This window comes from Pieris rapae, chromosome 16 (assembly GCF_905147795.1).
Source record: "Pieris rapae chromosome 16, ilPieRapa1.1, whole genome shotgun sequence".
Lineage (NCBI taxonomy): Eukaryota > Metazoa > Arthropoda > Insecta > Lepidoptera > Pieridae > Pieris > Pieris rapae.
The window spans coordinates 4658484-4685417 of record NC_059524.1 but is presented as its reverse complement, the minus strand read 5'-3'; the positions used below and the strand labels follow the sequence as shown (position 1 = coordinate 4685417).

The window sequence follows — 26934 nt, the reverse complement described above, 5'->3', positions numbered from 1 at the left end:
AATGTCGAAAAATTAAGTTTGATAATGACACAGCAATTATCAGTTGATTATTCTTAAATCACAAAATACCTAGAACTTGTTCTATCAAAGTAAATATTAGTACAAATATATATACTAAATTTTAAAGTGATCAACAAATAAATAGGATGTTTCAATTCAACTCAGCCAATGCAGGAACGAAAAATTAAAACAAAAATGTTATTTGAATATTTATTAACTTCGAAAATGAAGCTTACAGAAATCACAGTACGCAGACCATTTGAAACACATATACCATCGCTTTGAGCTTTGACCGCCATTTCAAATACCATCCTTATCAGTAATCTTAAATTAATAGTTACTTACACAATAGTCATTCTAATAAAACTTATCCTATTAGTAAATATTTAAATCATAGAAGCTACTTCACAAACCAATAATGTGTAATTGTTAGAAAGACCGATTTCACTCTTAGGATAATATTCAGTCAGAGGCTTGACGCGAATTCTAATGCAGAAGGCAAAGCTAAAAGATTTATTATTTCTGCATTATAATGTTAAGTGTGAAATGTGGAAATAAAATGCTGTTTTGTGCCTTTGAGTTTGCGACTATGATTTAAATGTTTCCTATCTGGTGGTATGCGTTTAAAATAGGGGCCAATGATATAAATAAAAAATAATATTTATATTCGTGACCGCCAAAGCAACACTGATACTACGTTGAAATACAATTTATTCAATTAAATTTCATGTTGCTTATTTGATGCTTCCAAACATCCAGTTGTTTAAATACGCAAAAATTACTGAACAAGTAGTATAAGATCGAAATGATTTGCCGACAAGACCGCATTGCCGGGTCACTACAGTGCTAAACACCTGCAATAACAGGGCTTGCAAGTGCGTTGCCGGCTTTTAACGTAATAACCTTGCGCGCAACATTATTTTAATTTTCAAACAAATATTCGAAAAGGATATTTAGTAAACTTATAGTGCATATCTAAAATGCATTTTTATTTGGCCCTAAATGACTTAATACTTATCGGACTAGCAAATACAAACATATTGTGGAACTACACAATTTTAATTTTAAACATTGTACATATTTTGTTTCAGTGAAAAGCTTTGGATCTTTTTTCACCTCAAATCTAACTCTGGTTTGTTTCAACGTATAAATCTTTCGCCTTTTATGTTCCATGGTATTAAACTATTATTATACCTTAAATTATGAGTTTAAATTAGTTTAATAGTAATTTCTATTAATGGCATTAAATTTATGATATTTAATAGGATTCAACTAATTTTCACCAGTCGTGCTACGATTTTTAATAGAAAGCGCATTCTCATTACAGATATGCATTCAAAATACTACTCAAGACGACTTTAGCGTGACCATCAAAAAATACCAATGAAATCGAGTTGTTGAGTTTATAATATAACATTCATAATTCATTTGTGGTAAATTATTACTACAAATGAATTATAAATGTTATATTAGTAATTATACAAAGTTGTAAAAAACAAATTCCTAATACTAATAATAAAACTGTAAGTTTAAAAGCTACAATGAAGCCAAAAATTTTACCGGAAATTAACCAATCTGGTGAATTAATTTAACCTCAATATTTTTTTGTATTTTCCTACAAGTTCTTACCAATAAGTTCAGCTAAGAGCAACGAATAGAAAGTCCACTTCACAAAAAAGTCCCATAAATCTTAAAAAATTAACAAAGTTCAAATCAACATTTACAATTAACTTAAAAATATTTGACGGTTTTAAAACAAGTTAAAGAATAGTTTTATATGAACGTAAATCGAGTAATAAAAACAAAAACGCGTCACCGTTTCGTTGCCTCCAACTCCCAAAACTCCACTAGTGCGGAAAGCGAACCGTCGTAGGATTTAGGGTTGCAGAGCTAAATTATTTTTATATTGGCAACACCGTTAAGTCATACAGCGCGGCCACACGATGCGGTAACGGTGCGCTGCGGTGCCGCAACGTCATCCTACATACAAATTACTATACCGGTGCGGTGCCGCAACGTCATCCTACATACAAATTACTATACCGGTGCGGTGCCGCAACGTCATCCTACATACAAATAACTATACTGGAGCGTTGCCGCAGCGTCATCCTACATACAAATTACTATACCGGTGCGGTGCCGCAACGTCATCCTACATACAAATTACTATACCGGTGCGGTGCCGCAACGTCATCCTACATACAAATAACTATACTGGAGCGTTGCCGCAGCGTCATCCTACATACAAATTACTATACCGGAGCGTTGCCGCAACGTCATCCTACATACAAATTACTATACCGGAGCGTTGCCGCAACGTCATCCTACATACAAATTACTATACCGGAGCGTTGCCGCAACGTCATCCTACATACAAATTACTATACTGGAGCGTTGCCGCAACGTCATCCTACATACAAATTACTATACCGGAGCGTTGCCGCAACGTCATCCTACATACAAATTACTATACCGGAGCGTTGCCGCAACGTCATCCTACATACAAATTACTATACTGGAGCGTTGCCGCAACGTCATCCTACATACAAATTACTATACTGGAGCGTTGCCGCAACGTCATCCTACATACAAATTACTATACTGGAGCGTTGCCGCAACGTCTTCCTACATACAACTTACTATACCATGTCACACGATGCAAGGCGTCGCAAGCGCCGGACTTGTGGCCTGCGCGATAAGGCAGGGAGAGGTAAAATATATCGCCAGACCGTAATGCCCGCATCGCACCCTATAGTTCAAAGTAATTGCGGTGCGGCCGTTACCGCATCGTGTGGATTTAGCCTTAGCCATAACTGGACAGTAAAATAAACATATATAATTCTTAAAGGATATTACTGGTATCAAAAACTACCACTGCTCCTCTTCCTGCTCTATCAAAGTTATAAAGTGATAAAAACTTAACGTGTCTTGGAGAGTATCTTCTTCCATGCCTTAATAGGTTTTTCCCTGACATAACTCTTAATCAAAGCTTCGAACTCCGACGACACGCTCTCCGGAGTCCATTTTAACAGAGCACTGTTAACGCGCTGGGGACTATGCTTACTCATACATATTAGACTTGTGAATATTCCTTCCTTAACTGCGTGTGATACTGAAAGAAACACAAAAGTTATGGAACATAAATGCTATTACAAAACAGTTTGGTACCATGATTATGTGATATTTTTATATAATCTACTGTTATGTAGATATTATATATATATTATGTACACTTATGAACGTCAACAAAATGAAATATTAAATGAATTTAATTTAACATTTACTGCCAGTTCTCAAATCAAGGGCGTAGAACGGAAGAGAAGAACTGACAATAAACTCTCCGCCACTCTTTTCAATCGCCAAGTTTTTTTTTTTACACAATGTTTGTAAGGAGCTGCAACCACTACACCATGTTCCATATGACATATTGAGTAATAAAGAATAAAAAAATAATATGTTACTTCTTATAACATTAGTAAGGGTATAAGAAGTAAGGACTGTGAGGGGTATTGATAATTATAACTAGTAGATCTTAAGATCTGAAATTTCTTTTACCAATCAAATTCCCAATGGCCGAAGTCAAAAGACCAAGGTTCTTACTGAACTCACAACCTGGTGTTACGAGAAACACCCAGGGCTGCGTTGGTGGGATGGAAGCTGAGAACCATAAGGGGCCATTGATGATTATAAAATTTTATTAATTTATTTTCCAACTTGCCACAATATTTATGAATATTATATTAATAAACCGAAAAATCATAATACTTTCTTTGTAGTCGGATTTTCAAAATCGGAGAAAAAACAGTCAAACGAAAACGTTTCTTATTAACGCTGCTCAACGGTACATGATAAAATTCTAGAAAAGAATTGTCAACTTTTATATGATATAAAAATCAAGTCCTCCGCCGCGTCTGTCTGTTCACGATTAACTCAAAAAGAGCGGTTTTCACCAATAACTGTATTTCATGAGGAAGGTATACAATTTTCGAATGATACGGATAGCGTTACCTTTACGGGTCGATATATTTCATGTAGAATAAATACCAGTCCATGTTATAGACGATCTTTTCATACCAAAACTAATTAAACTTTAATCTTCGCATATAACAAGAGTTATAGGTAATTTTTTGACTTAGAATTTTTTTCAATGATCTCTGAATATCAAAGTTTAAATAAAGTCAAGTTTTGTTAGTTACACTATACCATTTTTTTGTGTACACATAAAAATATAACATACTTAACATCAAACACTACGAAGACAACATAAACACATAAAAACATCGTATAGTTTTTTATAAAATAGGTATAAAAAATATTGAAAACTTACAATTCTCCTGCTCCAACATATCCAGTAATCGATTGGTCATAATTTCGCAATGCACTTTCATATTAACTGGATAAGCCTTGAACAGTGGTCCAAGAAGTTTAATACAAAACACTTTAACCCTCTGTGGACTATTTTCATTCTCTACAGTTGGTAAAAGTAGGTTATTTATAATATGCCTTTGACACCATTTGACACCTTGCCGCTTAGCGAAGATAATTATCGCCATTCTTAACATATTCCTTTCAGCAGGATCATCTGTATATGAAATTATCAAAATTTTATATAATACATAGTTCAGTACATAATTAAAAGTAATAAAAATCTTTTAGTTTTCTACCAATAGGAAAGTTGTAAATGTTGGACCAAATCAAAAAGATACATTATTTTATTCAGTTGTTTACCCAAAGTAAAGGAAAGGATTTGGGGTGAATTTCTCATTTTTTAAATACATTTAAAGAAAAACACTTTTTAACGGATTATAGTTATGTATTGTTGTATTTAAACTTATAATTATTTGTACATAATTTTAAATTTAAACCGACGTTTCGCGTGCTTTACAGCGTGCGTGGTCACGGTGACTGAAGACAAAGGTGTTAAATGTCAAAAAGTATTACAGCTGCAGAAAATGTTGAGTTATCTGTATTTATTTCCCCGGAGTTGGTATCGACTAAAAGATGTAGGGTTTTTGCAGAAACGTCGGTTTAAATTTAAAATTATGTACAAATAATTAAAAGTTTAAATACAACAATACATAACTATAATCCGTTAAAAAGTGTTTTTCTTTAAATGTGTAAAAGTTATGTTAATAAAAGACAATACTATTTTTAAATACATTTTTTTATATACTAAACTGGAGTTTAACAAAATTAAGTGAGATGCAGCCTATTGGAGGACACACCTGTCCTGGAGATGCTTATTGAGCCATCATTCGAAAGAACCCATTTTTGAATGCATACATGTATTCTATGTTCTAAGTAACGTTTGGGTACAGCGCTTGCTAGAAGCAAGAAGGATTCTTTTGGGTTATGTTAAGAGACTGGGTCAACAGGTTCCAAGCAAGATTATGACATGGACATGATAGCGAGGCGCCAATCACTATCGGCATTTCTATCGAGGTAGACCTATTTGTTTATACTCTAGCTGAGTTCACATGAGCTGCTTATTATATCGTTAGTTATGAGATCTAGGTTTATATTTTTTTTTAATTAACTTTATTTTTAATTGAAAAATTATAGGTAAATAGTATTAGTAATAACTGCGATATAACACACACATAATGTGTAATACTATTTTTTTTTTACTTTACGTCAACATAACTTTACTAATAGTCAAAACAACTGTAAAGCCTAGATTGTAATTAATGTTAAGTCGCACTGCACTCTTTTGTGAATTTTACTGTAAGAAATTAAAGGAAAGAAAGTAATAACTCTAAAGATAGAATATGTGGGAAAATAAATATAGAGAAATCTGTCAAATTTACCTCTGATAGTTTTGATGGCGTTGCTGAACATCTCAAGTACTCTATTCTGATTCCACTCACTGAAGTTGTACATGTATCTCTTATCTAACAGCCATCTTACATCTGTCGCTCGCTTCATACCACGATTGTCACACTTCAAAAAGTGTAATAAGTACACTATGGTTAATAGTAGTGGCGATTTGGCTGGAAAGGATTAATTCCCAGTTAAGTTTTTTTTCTTTCATATAAAAAGCGAGGGGAATTGAATTTGAAAATAAAAAATTATTTAACCATTTTTATTGCGTTAGTATCAGTACCAAGGGTACTGAACTATAATAAATATATTACCTATAAAAAGTGTGTGTAATGTGTAAAATAATCTATTTAATTTTTTGCATATTGTGAACCATAACACACACAAAAAGAGGAATGAAGAAACAATAAAATCTTGCACACAATTTACATTCGACGGAATAATGTATCTTACTTAGACATAATGCTCATAAGATTAATGTTTTGTCTTCTCACTTTTAGACATATATATGAGATTGAGCACTACATTATTTTAGTCAACAATTTGTATTATATACACACAAAAAAAAATAAAAAAAAATAACAAAACTCACCATGAGGTAAATGGGCCAAAGGTAATACATGAGGCCAAGTTGTCAAACACTGCTTAACCACAACGACCGCCTTGAAGTTAAGACAGTACATCGCATCCAGCATGAAAACTTTTAAGCGATTCTTCAAGTTAAACACTCTACATAACACAGCATACATATGCGATAAACTCTCTATTGTATCAAACTCAGGATTTCGACTCAAACAGAATAAAGCAAAGTCTATATTTCTCAAAACTTCGTCAAGTATATTATCATCCATTTGCTTTATAATATATACGATCATCTGTTCCTTCTTTGTCATAGGAACTTTTGTAATAGTTTTGTTATACAATTCCAACTTCCGTGCTGGATCTTGCAGGAATTTCATCAGACCAGATATAAATTCTTTCCGATTTAGACTTTTTAAATATTGAATTAGGTCATCCAATTCTTTCTGCAGCTGATCGGATGGTTTCTCTACAATATCTGACAATGTCGTGTCTATCTTTTCGAAAATGGCGTCTATAATTTTGTCTAAAAAAAAAACAAATTTGAATTAATTTAATATGAATTCAGATATATGATTTCCCCGACATCTCCGCTGCCTTTGCACGGAGCAATTGACGGCCTGCTAAATAAGTTATTATAACTCAATGAAATAGATATATAATACACATATAATATACAAATAAATAAATAAATATATAAAAGACTGGGGACTGGGCCCGAAATCGAACATGGGACAAAAAACCAAACTGAAATCTCACCTGCTACTTTCGATGCTGAGGTTTTAATAACATTCTTTCCATGTTTTCTAATCATTTTACAAAGTATGCTATTACTATAGTTATTTGTATCAGCAGAATATTTATAAGAAATGTTGAGTCTTTCATTAGTTTCATTATTTTCTTTATTTTCGTCTGGTTTTTCTAAAGTATTCGCGTTTCTGTCTCTATTTGTATCCGTTATATTTGCATGTGAATTCGAACTACGTAATAATCGTTGTGGTTTATCCGAATTATTTGTAGGAATCCTCATTTTTCTTTTTACTTTATTAAGTAAGTTTGTGTCCGTTTCTTCATCCGTAGTTTTACCTACAGATTTATCTACATTTTCCTTTTCAATAACAGTCTCAATAGCTGTATCAAACATATCTAGATCATTATAATCTATATTAAGAGGTCTATTGTCCTTATTTTCTTTTTCTTTATACTCTATTTTCTCCAAATTTGAACTTCGCAGCATTCGTTTATAACTAACGTTAGAACTTTCGGAATCAATCCGCTTACGTCGTCGGTTATTTTTGGGCGTAGTTACCTTACTTGTGTGATTGTCTCGTTTTTCATTATCTACGACAATCGGCGTTTCTTCATCTTCTGCTATCTTTTCAGTACCAGTATTGTTATCTTTATGAATTAATTCTTCTAAATCCATAGTTTTTACCTCTTCGTCTCCCTTAGTGACGGAAATAGAACTTGTATCTATACTGTCGTCAGTAGATGGTGCCAAAGGCATGGCATGTCTATTTTTCGTCGAGCTTATAATCATGTGTTCATTATTAGAAGATTCTTTTGTACTATCAATTGTAATTGGATTACTTAAAGCTGTGTTCTTAACAAAGTCTTTTTTGAAACCCTTAACAGTAGATCTATCAGATATATTTCTAATACTACTTCTATTTTCTTTTTTCTTAACAATTTTTTGTTTTATAATTTTGGATTTTGATTTCAGTTCCACCATTACCTGTCGTGCTTTATCATATGCATCTTTATTGTTTATAATATTTAAGAGTTTGTTCTTTAAATCTTTTCTCACAATTGGTTTAAGAGGAATTTTCCTAATTCTTCTAGCAGGTAGCGCCATTATTTTACTCCTCGGCATTATTGTTTTCTTCAATAAATCAAGTTTGGTTTGTTTTCGTCGTTTAAGTCTTGAACCATTCGGTGATTTACTATTTTTAGGAAAGTCATTGGAATCTCTAATATCATATGTTTCATGTTTTCTTTTATTATCTATTATAGTGTCTGGACAGTTAATGTCTGGTTCAAGTCGAGTTTCAGTGGTATTCTCATTTTCAAGCAATATTCTGTTTTGAGACTTTTGTGGAGTTATTTTTGAAAATAATAAAGTTATTGGATCATTTTCACATTCTGTTGCAATAGACCTTGAATCAAAATCAGTTGAATCCTCATATATGTTGATAACTTCACCAACAGTATTTAGATCATTACCACCCTTTATGGTAGCATCTTGACTATCACCAAATGTACTTATATCACTTTCAGTAGTTTGTATATTCCCTTGATTTTTATTTACTAACATACTCTTAATAAGCATAATTTCTTTGCATAAAAAGTCAACATTTGTTTTTAAAGTTTTATTTTCTTCTCTGATTTTTATTGCTTCTGGACATACTACATGAGCTTCCTTAATTGTGTGGGCATGCACCTTTGGTCTTTTTGGAAGAGGACTGATTATTTTATGATGTAACTTCATTTCTCTTAAAATCATTTGCACTTCCCTATCATTACTAATTTCTTCAATTACATCCATACTTTCAATGGGTTCTTTTTCTATGGGTTTCCTTGATATTTCCAATTCACAACCACTAGACAAACTATTCAGTTCCATCTGGCATGTACCATTGTCGTCTAGGGATGCGTCTGTGTTTTCTTGTTCGGGATTAACGGGTTGTATTGGACTGGCAATGACATTAATATTCTCGTTATCATCTTCAAAGATGATGGGACTAGTACCTTTATGAACAATATTAAATGGAATCTTCACGGGACTTGTCCATGCATCGACTAATTGTCGTTTTTCTTTGATGGTAACAATTTCTGAACTAAAAGGAATGTCTGAAATAAAATACTCAGGTGTTTTTGGTGCCTTAGCATTCTTATCACTCAGTAATACTTCATCATCAAATATATTTGGACTTGATACAAGATTCTCTTCAACTCTCATTGGGCTTGTACCAACATCAACTTGAATAATTGGTTCTTTGATTATTACGTTATAATCACCCACCATAAAATCATTTTCTGGGCTGTTCATTTCAGACAATGCCAGTGAAGATCCCCTACCAGTGTCTTCACTAATAACCTCATTACAAAAATCTGAATCATGATCATCATTGAATTTATCTGCAACAAAATTTATTAATTTATTTAATTTTTCACAGAATAAGATTACTTTTAAATCATCGATTTTTTTAATAAATTCTATAGCATATTTATTAAACTCACCAATCTTTAATAATTTTGATTCATTGCATAGTTCCTTATTGGCAGTGATACTTAGTACACATTCCTAAAAATAAAGTTACAAAGTTAATAATGTAATATTATCATAAGCATAATGTAATATATGTATGAGAGCATTTTTTTGTAATAAAATTATACCTTTTCTTGTGCTTCATATAAAATATTATCTACTGGTGATGGAGATCTGATAGGACTCTCCTCAAAGTCATCTAAATCACTACTGTTATCAGACTCTATACCATCATCAAAGATTTTCATGTCTTTATATTTTGATAGAATATGTTTGATTTCTTTAACTTTTTCTGCAATAAAGTAAGCATATTATATTATATTCGTAACAACAAGTACCTTTATTTATAAAAGAATAAACTTATTTTTTTATAGAACAGGGGGCAATCGGGCAGGAGGCTCCCCTGATGTTAAGTGATACCGCCGCCCATGGAGACTCTCGATGCTAGAGGGCTCGCGAGTGCGTTGCCGGCCTTTTAAGAATTTGTACGCTCTTTTCTTGAAGGACCCTAAGTCCCCGCCCGCGGCACAAATGAATGATCCAATTTGTACCCCGGGTAGGAGAGGTAAAAAGTATCAGCCGGGGAGGATATCTGAATCTCAGTAAGGAAGAATAACCGCGTTTAGGTTGAGTTGAGCTGTGCTACCACCACTGGATACTGATTGTTCCGATGATGGACGCCCAGAGGGGCATTCTCCACGTGTGGGACCCCCCTGGGGTAATCATTCTTTAAACTGCACCATCATACTTTGGGCCTATTTGGCTGAAGGTTATTTCACCAGTGGGCGATGGGGTCGTCAGTTGCCGACGGAAAGTTAAAGTTATGCCGCTAATTTCATTACATTATAAGTTGCCATTGCTTTTGAAAGCTGTTCATTCAATTTTTGTGCTAAATTTAGGACCTAAATTTATGGAATAAATAAATTGCAGAAAATCAACACTTACAAATTAGAAATTTATTGATTGATATTTCACTTACTTTTACCAAGAACCACATCTTTGAAACACCTTATATCATTTAAAAATGCTTCTCGTTCTCTTTCATATGATGTAAGCTTTTTCTCATAGTCCTTCAAACTGCTTTTCTCCAATTCTTTTTCTATTTTTAAAGCTTCCACCAGTGATTCTTTTTCCTTAACAAGTGTCTGTAAAATAAAGGATTTTGATTTTTTACAATTATTCAGTATTACATACCTTAGGAAACTTTTAATATGTATTTGTAAATAATATGTATATTACCATATTCTTAAGAAATATTTGTGTTTTTCGATCTTTTTAAAAAAATTCGAATATTGCTTAAATATGAGTAATTTTCATGTCCCATATTGATTGATTGATTTCTATTTTACTAATAGGCTAAATATTTTATATATTTGGTGCTTTAAGTTTGGTCTCCCAAATTAAAACTATTAACTTATCTAATTAGCATAAATACTGTCACAAACTATTGTTCTATTAATTTTGCTGTACATTGTCACTATTATTTTTAATGATAACTGAATAACATTACTTGAGGTAATTTAAAATTGTACACAGCATTCACTATATTGCTAATATATCATTAAATTATTTATGAAGTTACCTGTAATTGATATGCATGTGAGTTCATTGCTTCCACCTGGTTTTGCAAGTCAGCAACATTTTTTACCAGTTGTTGATTACTTTCTTTGAGTTTCACCGCATTCTAGAATTAAAATAGTTTTCTTTAATAGAAACACATTCCATAAATCAATATTTTTAATCTAAATTGAATGATGGCATTGGGTATGCAGTGGAATAGCACTAATCCAAAAAACAAGTTGTTGATTTTGAAATAGAGCATTGCTTCAAAACTCTCATCAATTACAGTAATATTTAATAAGCTACCTTTTCTAATTCAGTATATTTTTCCAAAGTTCCCTTATTCTCTATACAAGCTTGTTTACATTCCTCCTTTGCAGCCAAGAGCAAGCATTCAGTTTCTTCAAGTCTCTCTTTTTGTGTATAGAATTTTTGTACAAGGGCACTGGAAACATAAATAATTATAGGTTAAAATCATTTAATTTAGTAAATATTGTTTCAATGTTTTTCATAGAATAAATAATATGATTTACAAGCATGAAGGTTAATAAAATAGCTAAAAAAGATAAAATAATATTTTTTTTTACATATATATTTTATTGAGTAACTTAAATAAGAAATAATATTACCTGCTTGCTACAATTTTCTTCTTCACATTCAATAGTGACTGTCGCTGTTTGTCATGTCTTAAAGCAATCTATAACAGTAACAAAATTTAATATTTTAGAAAGGCTTGTTAATTTGCTAAATAATTATTTATAAAGTGTTAGTTACAAACAGTAGCTATGAATCTCTTAAGTATCTTTTTTTAAATCTCTTCTTAGTAAATAATTCTGGTCCTGTTATTAATACCTTAATAAATATAATTTGGTAACATATACCTCCACGCTGTAAACGCTGTATACATATCTCTTGCTCTATCTATTTGCTACAAATATAATAAGACGTATACAAATTTTCAAACGGACTTCTTACTTTATAAAGGAAATAGTTACCTATTAAATTGATTTAGAACCTCAGAAACTAACCTTACTTACCACATTATTTGCAGATGGTTGTAGGAAGTCTAAATCAAAATTTACCAGTGTCTCGTCATATAAACTAGCCATTATCTTGCTGAACAAAAGTTTAAACTACCAGGATAAAAACACTCTACATTTTTCAATAATACAACCAAACACCGGGAGCGCGGAATATTTAGCAAATTGCATTCAGCGGCGACATTATTTTCATAAACTCCAAGTCAACTATCAAATAACAAGTGTCACTGTGACACTTGGTCATTACTGTTAGTCATAGAATACGAATAAAAATAGAAGCAGCGCTAAAATAGTAGGCTACTGCTTCCCGACAAAAAAGGCTCGAAGGCGGCTTCGACACATATAATGATGCAATCACCGTAGCTTACAATTAATTAAAAGCCCACATGGTCACTAATAAATAACCAAAAAAAATTAGGGTAAAAAACCGCCTTCACCGAAGAAGGCGAGGTCCGTCTTCAGGCGATTGACCACCCTTCGACGGCCCAAGCTGAGCTTCGAGTCTCAAAGGACTTTTTGTTTCGCTAGTTGCGGTATAAAAACGCCCATTCTGGCTGAGCAACGCTCGGCAAAACAGCCCGAGCTGAGCTGTAAAGGCCTTTAAGGCCAACATTGAGATTCCGTTCCAAGAAAAAAAATAGAAGACCGTAGTGTTTTCTTTAATACGAGTATTATTTAATGTTAAATTTTTGTGTTGGTGATCTCTTATTTTAATTTATGTGGTATAATACTATTAAAGTGCTAAATAGCTATGCAACACATAAATTATTCGAAAGATAAAAGTTCCAAATAAGATACTTCGAATTTCATGACGTATAGCGCTATCTGACAGTCGTGAAACGGAAAAATACTATTTATCCTACCAATAAGTAATAAATAGCTTATTTGGAACTTATTCGGACATTGTGAAACAGGCTCTAGTATTATATGTATATTGAAATCGATAAATATAAAAAAGGCATTTATTTTTAATCATCAATATTTCATGCTAAAAACATAGATTAATTAATAATTTATCTTCATGCAGAATGTCAATTTCCAATTGCCAATAGAAAAGAAGGAAATGGACGGTTTGTTTACGAATTTCAATAGATAACACAAAATTTTAATTATTTTTTTTAAATCTCCGCATCACCGGCAGCAAAAATCACTTGTAGGTGTTCCAATCAAGGTCCCCCGACACCTACATAATCAGTATCATTAAATTCGGGTATATGATTTCAAAATCGTTACCTTTGAAAAAATAGTTTACTTCCACCAAGCAAGAAAGGTGTGAATTAGGTGTCTCATTTACCCAAGTCATGTAACGTTTATAGATATGTAACTGGAAGTCCACTCTTACTTTTTACACGGTTTCTGTAGTTCTTGTTAACGAAAAATGTCATGTAGTTAAACCTTAACGTCTCCTAGATGACAATCGAATGACAAACAAACGGTTAATTGTCAAAGGACTCGGATGCAGCAAAATAATATTTTGATTTGAAATTCGTAATTTATCGAGTGTTGTAGGTCGGGCGTTGTATTCAAGGTTTGTATTATCTATTTGATTTACCTTTAGTTACATAAGATTTTAATCAAGGTTAATAGTTGCTTAGGCGCTTGCTTGCTTAGGTAATATTTCAAAATCCATTGCTTTAAGTTACGATACGTATCTCATAACTTGTTCCCTGGTCATTATCAAGTTCAAGGTTTCATGTTTATACCAAACAGGTACAACCGTTATGAGCGGTGGCAGGCAGTAGAGCATAATTTGTAGAACGTCGAACCTCAAAGAAAGAAAACAACAAAGGTGAGTGCTGGCAGAATTGACTTATTAGAATAAAGTTCTAAAAAAATATTTTTAAAGAATAGCTTACCTTTGTTTACCTTATAGCTTAAATATTCGTTGTATTTTTTTTACTACATTAGCCAGTTCAAGCAGTGGCTTTCTTAGTTTCCACAAAATGATTACTAGAATTTCCTCTTTTGTTTTTAAGATGAAATTATTAAATCAAAGAAATTTTCAAAAATATATTATATCAATAATTTTCTTTGCAGATGGGTTCCTTCAAAAGTGACTTAAAGCATAACAGTCTTTATGATCGTGTGAACAAATTACTTGTGTCATATAACTGGAGTGATTGTTGTTTTCTTGTATGTGGCCAAGAATTTAAATCACATAAATTAATTTTAGCTATTAGCAGTCCAGTATTTGAAGCTATGTTTTATGGTCCTTTATCTACCAATAACAATATTATTATAAGTGATATAGATCCCAATATATTTCAACTACTTCTTAACTTTATTTATACTGACAAAGTGGATATCCTAACTATTGAAGAAGCTTATGATTTATTATATGTATCCAAGAAATATTTACTGGATACATTAACTGAAATCTGTTTGGAATATATTCAATCAAATACAAGAATTGATAATGTTATATATATACTTAACCAGCCAGATTATATGCAAGATAATGAATTACTTACATGTGCTTTAAAACTATTCTGTCAGCATGCTTACCATTTATTACAAGAACACAAGGAAGATATTTCAATTTCAACATGGAAAAAAATTTTAGAAACTAATGAAATAAATATTAAAGAAAAAGATTTAATCAAAATAGTTTTTGCATGGTCAGCTTATTATACAAATAATTACAAATTTAACACAGATACAACTGATAGAAGGGATATATTAATAAAAACTGGATTGTTCTCTTTACTACGATTCAATGCTTTAAGCATTGATGATTTGGATGACATTGTTAATGATGAATTAAATTTGCTTTTACCAGATGAAATTTTAACCATCAAGCACATGCTAACAAAGACACTATTAAGTGATAAAAGAATTAAGTTGGAAGATAAGATAAACACCATAACATTGCCTCGTAAGTCAATAGAAGTACAGTCACACCTCTGCCACCGTGCCCTAATCAGATCGGAATCTCCTATAACAATTGATTCTCACAACTATTGTATACACTCAAAAATAAAAGCAGATAAGACATTTTTTATACATTCGCTTAAAATACAGTCAAGAATGGCACCTGTCAATAATTTTTACAATTCCTCAAATATTTATAATGAAGACTTTGTAATCTCTGTCCTTTCTGAAGACGATAATAGTATTATTAAAGAGTTTGATTTTAAAGAAGATACTGAATATGATTGTTGTATTGATATTGAATTCTTTGAGCCGTTATGTATAAGGAGAGACCAATGGACTAGAATTAGCTTTATTTGGCAAAATCTAACTTTGTATGACACTCATATGTACAGTGTACAAAGTAGAGATTTAAGCTATACAATGTTATATAATAAAATTAAGTTTGAGTTTCAAGACATTTCCTCATTGTCCAATACAAGCGGAAGTTTCCTCAAAGGTTTTAAATTTTGTATGTAATTATTTACACTATTAATCTAAGCAACTGATTTACAACATTTATTGTATTATTTTGAGTATTATCACTAATTTACCAAATATTGGTTAAAATTTATTACAAACGGGTATCTTATTTTAGTTTAAAGTATGGTTGTTATAATTGTAACACTTATAAGATCTGAATATATTTAGCTTTATTAAATTAGACGCGTGACTCATGTGCATTTTATTGAGAGTGGCTATGAAAAGCTAACAAATAAAATTTATTTTATTTACATTGGTGTATTATTTAGTTTGCACAATCAAAGAATATTTACATTATAATGTTTTTTATGGTTAACATACAGAACGATATGAGGACTGCCAAACAAAAAATATACTCGTCCTAATGCAGACGTCCTTCGCCGTTGCAAACTCCTATTAGCACTTTTAATATAGACTCCAATTCTGTGTTTGACCGAAAAACAATGAAACAGATTCCATTTAAAACATTTACTATACAAAACATTTGTACTAAACAATTTTATTAAAAAAAAATCCCATACAGTATGTATTCAACGTGGTGGACCTTCGAATTTCTTAGTCAACAGAACAATTCTTTCTGCTTCTCGAATACCGCTTAGCCTTGCCCCATGGGTTGTCGCAAAATATCCAGGCACAGTGGCTTCTCCAGCAAATAATATTATCGGAGGTTGGGAGTCGCAGGGACCTGGTACAGGAGTGCCTAGCTCACATTGATGGCTCACCGTTGAGCAACATCCCATGTAAGAGTAAGATCCGCAGAAATGGGGATCAGATGCCCATCGCGACCTTAACAACATTTGAGGGTATGGTAAGCAAGGATTTCCCGTAAACTTTCTCAATAACTGTGTTAGACCTTCAGCTACATCATTATCAGGCATTGATTCCATTTGAGCAGCTTCTTGACCAGAAACACAAGCACATAAAACATGCTTACTTCCTGGTAATTCATCCACCGCACAAACACCTTTACTCCAATCACATCTGCATTGAAGTTCTTCAGCTGACCAAGCCATTTTTAAATTGCCTTCGTGACATACCCAAAAGGGCTCGGCATACTCTAGAAATATCTTGTCGCTTAATCCAAAGCCTAGGCAACAGATAGCATCTAGTTTGCATGCTGGAAGAGGTGGCGCGAATAGTTTATCAGCTTGACATTTCAGGCATCCTAAGGACATTGTGACAATTACGTAATCTGCGGTTATTTCCTCTCCATCACAACATTTAACTAAAGTTCGCCCAGCACCCGCCTGGCCTGTGCCCCATCGTATAACATTAACTGGTTTATTATAACGAATACTATTATCTGGCAGATCTCGGATTAATGGGGCCATTATACCAACGTATCCCAAAGGAACTCGTACGCTTCCACCAGGCAACTCTATATAACTCCCATATTGATCAGCACTTGCAAGAGTCAGATCGTCACCAACACGATTTCTCAGAATATTTGATAACCCAAACATCACTCTTGCGGCGTCGTACCTTTGATCTTCGGGGAAATTATGTAACTCCTGTTGTATTCTTAAACCAAGAAAATTTAATAATGTTCCATGCGGCCTTTCTCCTCCAAGTCGGAACAAATTGGCTGCCTGCTGTTCTATTTGGCGAAAAGTGTGATAAGCAGTAATTGTAACTGGTAGATCCACAGCTCGCCCTTCACTTGTGCAAAATAATCCTCTCGAAGCGTCTAGTCGAGGTAACGGTGACTGTAACAGTCTATCATAAGATGCTAACGTATATACAGCGTTAGGGAGGCAAGCTCCATATATCCACTCAGCACCCATTTCTATGACAGAGTCTCCAAGCCAACACGAGTGAATTCGGCCACCTGGTCTATAAAAATACTATAGAATTAAAAATGTTAATAACAAGGATGTATTAAACAACTTTGCTCTATTAATACCTACTCTGTCTCAATTCTATTCTATAAGTTGTTGTTGACCTATAAAATATTGCTATTAGGTAGGTACATCAAAACTAGATACTAAACTAGGATATAATAAAATATGGAGACAAATCGTTGCCGTTAACGTATTTAAAACATTGTTAATCATACCTTTCTTTTGCTTCAAGCACCACAAAATTACGAATTCCGCATTGCACTAGTCGGTGGGCTGCAGAAAGTCCAGCTATGCCAGCCCCTACAATAATTACACGTGGTTCTCTGCAATTAGGACCTATACAGCATGAATCCAGTATACATTGTTCCTTGCCTGCGCTTAGAGCGCTACTTTGACGATAAGATACCAGTGCCACACATTTATTCTTTTGTATTGTCGCGAAGCCTGAGCCTTCCAACAAAGCACCCCATTTTCTGATCCAAGAAGATAATATACGTGATAATTTCATATTGTTATTTAGAATTTCATTTATACTTTGACATCGGGAAATATATAACTCTAAAATTTTGATTTTACAAAATATCCTCTAAGTGACAACATTTGACATTTCTGAAAGAAGATTTCGGTTATCTAAAAACATTATTTCTTGTAATCAGCCATTAACAAAATATCTTCGAAGGATGCGTCCACACAATAAGTATAATAATACAATTTTTACATTGAAAACATTCATAAAAAACTAATAATAAATGAAACGAAAATGTTATCATTGAATATGACTTTATTATTGCTTTTATAAGTTATTAATATGTATTAGGTACATTGACGAACGTCGTCCTCAAATGATAGATTAGTAATTACAGTGTTAAAAGTAAATACTTCACTTACAATCATCATGAAGGTCATGAAGCTTTTACATAGAATTTTAGCTACATCTCTATTTGATAATACTGAATTTATAAATGACATTAAGGATAGTTATCCGACATCAAAGTTATCCTTAATGTCGTTTATTTATATTAAAGATTCATGAAGTAGTTTTGAATTTCTAATACCAATATCAGACGGTCCACACTGAGTTTGACACAGTACCTATTAAATATATTTTACGCAGACGTTTGCCCTTAATACTTTGTCCAACCAATGCAAAGCCACTGTGCCATACGAGCTTATGCTATGTTAAATACATTTGTAATAAGAATTAAATGTGAATAATATACATGAAATGAAAATTTGATCGTCTCTTATATTATAATATAAATAAACAAGTCTTAAAAATGAAATAGACAAAAAAATGATACATAGAGTTCCTCTGCATGGAAGAAGTGAAACTTTGTAATGAAAATAGGAAGCATTCACTCTCGCTCTGTCTCTTTCTAATTCCCTTCCCAGAAGTGTTAAACGTTTAACGCAACCTTGTTGGGAGTCGCATTAGAAGTTTCATTTCAATAAAATTGGTCCTTATTAAACTTTTTTTTTATAGAACGGGCAAGGACAACAACAACCCAAACGGGCTGGAGGCTCACTAATTGGGAAACTCATTTGTTCATGATGTAAAATTAAGTAGGTATATAAAATCTTAAATTCGTCTATTAAAAATGCAAATCAGCACATTTAAATCATTGGCAAGTTAAGGAGATAAACTTATCTCTACACATACACATTTAATTTAATCACATCAACACTCAGTACACGATATACTGCTATTATGTAGATAACATAAAAAACTACATTTATCAATATACTTCATTGAATGTAAATATTTATTTTTTCAGTCACGCTAAGCGCAAACAACAATTTCTCTAATAATTTTGAGTACAATAGCTTATAGATATTTTCGATAAATATTTATTGGCTGATTTATATTGTATTCATTTGTTTTCTGCCAAAACATCACTAGCCGAAGCCTTAATTTCCTCCCAAGATTCTTGTATATCACTCTCCTCACAGAAACGGGAACAAATAGCAAATCTCAGGAAGTATGAGTCGTCAATTTTTGATGGAACCAAGTGAATCTTTCCTCGTCCGTTAATACGTCTCAATAACGCTTTATTTAAATCGTTATCGCCTTTTAGTCTAAAACAGACAAGGCCCATGAGAACTTCCTCAACAACTTCGAACCTGTCATCTTCGCCACAAAGTTTTTCGAAGAAATGTGCCAATGCGATGTGTTTACGGATGTACTTTTGAAGGTTTTCAATTCCATACAATCTTAGGACGAACCATAGCTTCAGAGACCTAAAACGACGGCCGAGAGGAATTTGCCAATGTCTGTAATCAGGCGCTGATCCCTGCTGATCGTACTTTAAGTACAGAGGGTCAACGTTAAATGCATCAACGATCCAACGGGGCTGTTTCAGCCACATAGCAGAGCAGTCAAAGTTGACTAGTAGCCACTTGTGTGGGTTAAAGTTAAACGAGTCCGCTTTTTCTATACCTTTCATTAGATATCGGTATTCGGGGCATATGAATGAAGATCCAGCGTACGCTGCATCGATATGCAGCCAGATATCATTTTCCCGACATACGTCGCCGATTTCATCAAGAGCATCGAAAGCGCAAGTTGATGTGGTACCTAAAGTAGCCACAACCTGAAAATTTTAGAATCAATTTTATCATTAAAGAAGCTTAAATCGTTGGGGTTAAAGAGATTTAAATGATTGCAAAATATATAAAAAAAACCTGTATACTTATAAATAACTTACATAAAATGGTATGAGACCATTCTGGATATCTTCCTTTATCGCATCCCTGAGTGTGTCACCTCTTAAACTGCGCTTGCTGTCAGGATGTAAAAATCGGAGCTTTACGCCTCCTAGAAGACCTGCCCGTTCTACCGAAGAATGTGCCTGCTCTGAAACGGTTATGTTCATTTTGAAACCAAAAATATCAAACAACATTTTAAAAATTTTATGCTTTTTCTAAGTTCATCTAGCCTTGGTAAGGATTACGATCCTTCTTTCTGTACCTGATTAAGATGAGCTAGTTTTCTCTAATGATAAAAGAATTCATTGGAACATAGCGTGTTAGTCTTCATTTCCCTCTTTGTAAAGCATTTATTGAATTAAACAAGAAACTCACTGTTACAATAACCCACAAGTTTAGATAAGATTTCCACGTCAGTCCATTCGGGATGTTGCTCTTTGGTAAGATTGATAGCCTTCGATTTAGCTCCAAGTAGAGCAACCAGTGTAGCTTCACTGGCAGTGCCTTGAATTACACCGCCAGCTTCGCCACCAGAACGGGCCAAGAACTCCTCAGGAAGACCGAGCATCTGGCCCAGCCAATCCATCATCACGACTTCGAGCTCAGTGCAGGCAGGACTTGCAATCTGTGAAATCAAGTTAAAACACATTTATTATAGTGGATGAGTAAAATTACAAAAAATTATTTTATGTTTTGTTATGTTTAAAGTGTTTCTAAATTCAAGTTGCGGTTTATTCTTTACCAAATTACGTAATGTTTATTATGAGATATTTTACAAAATTACTAGGTCATATTAATTGTCCCTTGACTGGTATGATATTATGATTTATTCATGATTTCAATTCATAAATAGATTGGTTCTCCTTCACGTCACACGTTTTAATTTATACTACAGTAATAAGTACCCATGAAAATCCAATGCAGGCAATTGCCCCACTCAGCATATCAGCTACAATAGAGGGATATGAGTTGGCAGTGGGAAAGTACGCGTGAAATTTAGGTGAATGCCAGTGTGTGACTCCTGACATGACAACCCGTTCAATATCCGCCATAACTGCGGTCCAAGGTTCCGGTTTCTCTGGAGCTTGTTCCGGCACCAATGGTCTCAGATATCCTGGCTTCACAGATGGCACTACTTGCCTGAAAAACGTAAAATATTATTTAAGTTAGCACATATCATGTTCATACATTATTGCACGTACAAGATAAAATTGCTAAAGCTAATATTATATACTTATAATACTTGTACCAATTATTTCACCATAACAGTTCAGGCGAAGTAACAAACGGCTATTTTGAAATATAAATAAAGACTAATTAAACCAAAGAAACCGCTTAGATACCTTTATTTGTTAAAATAATTATCATCATTAAAATATGTTAAAATAATTATTAGAATATTTAATTATCTTACCGATCTCGTATGTTTTCAAGGTATTCTGCGATGTAGTCCGTCATCGCTTTCGCAAACTCCTTGAATTCCTTTGCCTCCATTTCGTCTGTGAAAAAAAAATCAAGGCAATTATACTAATGTTCAAGAGATGTTAAATGATAACAGTAAATGAACTATCTATAAGACATACTCTATTCAGCGAGAGTACAACTTTGAAATAGGCCAGACTTGCAATTTTTACATTCTCTTTCTAAAAGGACCGATTTTTTTCGGCTAAATCTTTACATAATCGGGGCATTGGCATTTTATTATCATCTTCTGTAAAATACCTAAAGATTCAACTTAAGGTCACCCTCATGTATTTTATACGTCTTGAATCCATACATTATACTTTAAATCATAAAAAGAGTATTTTATTGGGTCTCATTAATTAATTATTAAATTATTTTAATTTCCTCTAGGCTTACTTCCTATGGCCTTTAAGATTTTATAACAATATTATCGCATTCCTTCAATGTCGAGAGAATGGTACTGAGTGGTGGAGTTGCACAAGCAAGTGGTGCGAGGTTATTATCGGACCTCGACACTACGTCGCGAACAATACGCTATAAAACGCTGTATAGAATTGTAATCGGATATCAGATAGAATCAAATACTGATATAGAAGGAATGGTAGAATGTCGTTCTCGACAATATAATTATTGGAATTAAAAAAAAGAAAACGTGTTGAAAATTGAAATGACCTACACGTCCCCATTAGACACCACTATCCCTTTTATCTAACGTTCAAATGAATATAAGCAAAAGAGAATATCGATCAGATGTAGGTATATCGTCCCAACTTTGAACGGTAAATAATGAAATACTTAGTCATAATAATTATGAATAGTTTTACATAAAAAATTAGAACTAGGCCGCTTGCACGCTAATTTTCAAGAACTGAGAGATTACGTGTTTATAAAAACACCGTTGTTTTTCCTTTGATAATAGGATTTTGTGCAAAGTATTTTATTTGGGACAATGCTTAATTATAATTGTAAAACATTTATTAAAAATCTAGGACATAATGTCTCAATCCTAGTGAACATAATTGGCTGCTATGATAGATAATAATCTTTGCAACCACTTTTAAAACCAGACTTGACAACTTCATGAAAAAAAGTAAGTTAATATAGAAGTGACTAATAAAAAGGCGGGAACCGACTCAAATGATACGGTAAATACGTCAGAATACCCTTTTAAGATCTTAATCGTAATTAATATGAAGTAACTCATTTCAAGTTATTACGAGTCAAAATCATGGCCATTAATTTTATGGTACGTATATGGTAATGGTACAGGATAGATCTTGTATAAAACAAAGGAAACTCATTTTGCGCCATTAAACCTTTTGAGCTGGGCAAGTAAGATACGGAGGTCACAGTTCGCACTAAATGTAGTCTCTGTATTTTTAGATCCCTAATATCTAGCCGTAAGTATAGAACAAAATAGAGCTTAAAGCTCTGTTGTCTAGCTGATGTGTTTGTAAGTGAACTGTAATTTAGTTATGTTTAATGTATATTGTTTAAATAAGACTACTGTCTTCTGTTATTTAGATTTCAGCAATATTTCAAATAATGCTCAAAAGTTGCCATAGCAAGAACCTATTTCAAGGTATTTATTAAAAATACTAACGTTCTAAAATTGTAATTATATTAAAATGTCTTCTCGGTACAATTTACGTAAATTCTTGTATGGGGTTTTCCACTGCGAAAGCTGAATTTGCGCGCGGGTAATCCCTCAATCCCACTTGGAAACGAATCTTGTTTAACATACTTAAGTACGTCAATGTTTCCTCATAAAACGAAACTGTTTTTTTATCCTGGTTATCGATATTAAAATAATTAAACAATATTTCCGATGAAGTGGTATTATCCGCTTTGGCCTTTTATTAAGAGCTAAAATGAGTTTCGAAATTGTTCTAGTTTCCTACAAAATATATAATTCAAGGTTTATTGAGTAAATGAGCAATTTTATACCTCTAAATAAAAGCTGTCTAAATTCTAATTTTGTTTCAATGCCAACTGTTAATTGTGTCATAGGTGGTTACAGTATCTTGACAAGGCCAAGGTTTTCTGATTAAAGATTAAAAGTTATTGCTTTACGAACTATGGTTGATTTTACGTTATACCATTATTACTAGGAATCCTACATCGTATGTGTGACAGGTTTTTGTTGTTAACATTTCCAAGGTGAGCCTGCGTCAGGTGCAGAATTTAACTGATTAAGTTAATAAGTCGAGATTTATTCATACATGGAATAAATCATGACTAAGCGCCAATAAATACAATATCATCAATCAAAAAGTAATATCAAAATTGTTTGATAATATTACTTTTTGATTTTGATTTGAACAATATATTGATATAGTTAAATATTATCAACACATTTAGGCGAACGACAATCTTTATTTCCAATACTTAAGATAGCTTTGAAAGTAATCAAAATTACATTGAAAGTGTTCAAATTCTTGCTAGACTTAATATTTACACCAGTGCACTCACCGAAAGATTAATTCCAAAGGTTTTAACACGCGCAACGAATTATATATTGAGTAAATCACGGTACGCTTAACCAAAAACCACTCGCGCACTACGCCCGCCGCAACGATCTCTCACTTTATATATTCGCTGGCTATTCAGCTATAGGTAAAGCGGAAACTACGCTATGACGTAGAGATTTAAAGGATCCCAGGGATAATAGAGTGGTTATGGCTTAACGATAAACCATATACATATATATTCTTTGAACTGAAAGCTTATAGTTGATGTTATTATGAAGAAACATATTTGATAAAAATGAAGATTACAAAAAAGGAACTAGTAAAAGTACAAAATGAATCGTCGTCTATTCTTATATAAATTCAAGTACCTGGATGACCAGCTTTGCTCGGTATTTTTTTTATAAATTGTGTTTTTTGGAAATTATATTAAAGTACGAATGACATACTAATAATAAAAAAAAGATAATTATATTCACATTTAAGTTTTTTATTTGACTGACATCTTTAAACGTATTATATATAAATTATATATTTAAGTTGATAAAACACGAATAAAATTACATTTTCTAGAAATGGTTCCTAGCTAGATCGATTTATCGCCCCTGAAACCCGTATACTAAATTTCATGACAATCGTTGAAGCTGATTCCGAGATTCCAATTATATATGTATATATACAAGAATTGCTCGTTTAAAGATATACGATATATGTTCCTAAACTATACAAAATATAGTAAGCGTATGTATTACGGTGTTATCCCTCAAAATAGGAAGATTTTCTTTTAATTCGGTAAAGTGAACTGTAATAAAATTAAAACCTTTATTTAAAACAATATATTTCAATATTATGTAAATTAATTTTAAAAATATAGGTAGTATTTTGAAATACGGAGTTCCTAAAATTATTGCGTTTCTACTATTTATAAAATTGTTTCTATTATTCGTTTTCGGATTGTAACAGGAGAAGTACTTACCCATATTTGATATAAAACTTCCAAAGATCTAGCTAATACGAATACAGAACCTCAACCCGCAACCCGTGGTTTCACGACATACAATGATCGTGAAACTGTAACATGGACTCCTTTTATACATATCAGTACACGTGAAACGTCCACAAAGATTCAGTGACTCATGAATTTAAACACTTTATTTTTATTATTTATTTTTTATAGAACAAACAAACTGAAAACGGGCAGAAGGCTCAGCTGATGTTAAGTGATACCGCCGCCCATGGACACACATGTAGAGGGCTTGCGAGTGCGTTGCGGGTCTTTTAAGAATTTGTCCGCTCTTTTCTTGAAGGACCCTAAGTCGAATTGGTTCGATTATTTTATATTTTATTAATTATTTCATTAGGATACCAATTTACAGTAAATCTTTTGGAGTTAAATCAATCAAAGTAGTTTTTGTTAGTATATTCTGTATAGAAACGATCCAATGTAGCAGTACTTATGTAAAAATTTATTTTTTTATAATGTATGACTTAATAAAAATAAAAAAATCTGTGTAACTAACCCCTCGCACACCTCGAGCAAATTTTAAATATCATAATCATATTGAGATGTAAGTTTTAATAATTATGACTAAAACAGTATATTATACAAATGAAAATCTTATACGAAACTTTCTCCGAAGATTTACTAGATGCGAATTAAATTGTAATACTTGTTATATTCAACCTACTTTGGGAAATAAATAATATCTGCTTTAATGTATAGGAAATTTATTTCGGTAGCTATTATTCCATTTCAGATCTTAGCCAAAATCATGAGCTGCAATATAAAACTATGAAATCAAGATTGTTCGTAAACCTTGAAATAAAATATAAGTACATAATAAAGAGTTAATGTTGTGCATCGGAGACAATATCATAGGTTGCAGCTATTATGTATATACATAAGTTAAAAAACAAAATGTGAATCAGAAGGGACGTTAAAAATTCAATCATAGTTATAAGTAAACGTAGTCGCAGGCAGTCGCTAGCTAAGTAATAAGCGAAGCGAAGTGGAGTGAGAAATCTCCACTTCACCCCTCAACCGTTCTTGCTCCGAGGAGAATTGAATCAATTATCTAAATGCGACTTGTGAAAATCTGGGACAGTAGTACAATAGGTTGATCGTAACTTTTATTAATATTCATCGTTTCAATTTTCGCTGTATTTTCCTTTTACATTTCTTGTAATAATTTAAAAATGTTATACAATACTAATAGTAGGTAGATATAGAAAATAAGAATATAAAGCCTCTTTGTAGATGTTCACTCTCCTTATGTATACTAAATTAAACATTGTATATAAATAGAGTACCTACTCGTTATTATAATTGTAATATATATATATATAACAATTTAATGTCCAAATAACAAAAAAACGTCCACGAAAAGCTTTCACTGTTACTAAAAAGTAATGATCCTTAGTAAAATTAATCGTCATAACTAAATTTTTTTTTTTTTTTATAGAACAGGGGGCAAACGGGCAGGAGGCTCACCTGATGTTAAGTGATACCGCCGCCCATGGACACTCTCAATGCCAGAGGGCTCGCGAGTGCGTTGCGAAAAATTAATTAAATTAAATTAATTATTAATAAAATTAACGGATAATTAACTAAATTATCCGTTCAGAAATATTTAATTTCCTGATATACTTATTCTATTAAACTAGTAGTTTTTAGATATACTACTATAAACCTGAGGAATTCGGGAATATTCCATTTCCTTATTGAATAATTTCGCATCGTCACTGTTTAGTATATTTCATAACGTTGCAACACTGAAATTGTCAAATCTGGAATC

The 26934-nt window shown here is 32.6% G+C and overlaps 4 protein-coding genes across 7 annotated transcripts; 1 reads left to right on the top strand and 3 right to left on the bottom strand.

The window, feature by feature from the left end:
* Positions 1–196: 196 nt before the first annotated feature.
* On the bottom strand, positions 197–12463 carry LOC110999665. Of its 2 annotated transcripts, none has more exons than XM_022268840.2 (12): positions 12256–12463; positions 11857–11924; positions 11534–11672; positions 11250–11351; positions 10647–10812; positions 9796–9959; positions 9640–9703; positions 7159–9537; positions 6413–6925; positions 5808–5990; positions 4328–4582; positions 197–3112 (listed from the first exon to the last, which is right to left on the bottom strand). In XM_022268840.2, the coding sequence occupies exons 1-12, from the start codon at positions 12334–12336 to the stop codon at positions 2919–2921; spliced, it is 4308 nt and encodes a 1435-aa protein (XP_022124532.2). In that variant the 5' UTR covers positions 12337–12463; the 3' UTR covers positions 197–2918. The 2 variants fall into 2 exon arrangements, with proteins under 2 accessions (XP_022124532.2, XP_022124533.2); XM_022268841.2 differs by having other exon boundaries at positions 12265–12463.
* Positions 12464–13670: 1207 nt separating this feature from the next.
* On the top strand, positions 13671–15911 carry LOC110999676 (BTB/POZ domain-containing protein 6). The gene is made up of 3 exons (XM_022268859.2): positions 13671–13795; positions 13978–14056; positions 14305–15911. Exon 3 carries the CDS (start codon positions 14305–14307, stop codon positions 15655–15657), a length of 1353 nt encoding a protein of 450 aa, XP_022124551.2. The 5' UTR covers positions 13671–13795; positions 13978–14056; the 3' UTR covers positions 15658–15911.
* Positions 15912–16179: 268 nt separating this feature from the next.
* Positions 16180–18130, bottom strand: LOC110999660 (peroxisomal N(1)-acetyl-spermine/spermidine oxidase-like). Of its 2 annotated transcripts, XM_022268832.2 has the most exons (2): positions 17717–18130; positions 16180–17493 (listed from the first exon to the last, which is right to left on the bottom strand). In XM_022268832.2, the coding sequence occupies exons 1-2, from the start codon at positions 18007–18009 to the stop codon at positions 16191–16193; spliced, it is 1596 nt and encodes a 531-aa protein (XP_022124524.1). In that variant the 5' UTR covers positions 18010–18130; the 3' UTR covers positions 16180–16190. The 2 variants fall into 2 exon arrangements, with proteins under 2 accessions (XP_022124524.1, XP_045487743.1); XM_045631787.1 differs by lacking the exon at positions 17717–18130 and having other exon boundaries at positions 16180–17709.
* A 134-nt stretch (positions 18131–18264) lies between these two features.
* LOC110999632 (aromatic-L-amino-acid decarboxylase) lies at positions 18265–25220 on the bottom strand. 2 transcript variants are annotated; one of them, XM_022268792.2, is made up of 6 exons: positions 25116–25220; positions 21622–21706; positions 21113–21347; positions 20583–20832; positions 20207–20355; positions 18265–20092 (listed from the first exon to the last, which is right to left on the bottom strand). In XM_022268792.2, the coding sequence occupies exons 1-6, from the start codon at positions 25117–25119 to the stop codon at positions 19373–19375; spliced, it is 1443 nt and encodes a 480-aa protein (XP_022124484.2). In that variant the 5' UTR covers positions 25120–25220; the 3' UTR covers positions 18265–19372. The 2 variants fall into 2 exon arrangements, with proteins under 2 accessions (XP_022124484.2, XP_022124485.2); XM_022268793.2 differs by lacking the exon at positions 25116–25220 and adding an exon at positions 24144–24265.
* Between the last annotated feature and the right edge of the window lie 1714 nt (positions 25221–26934).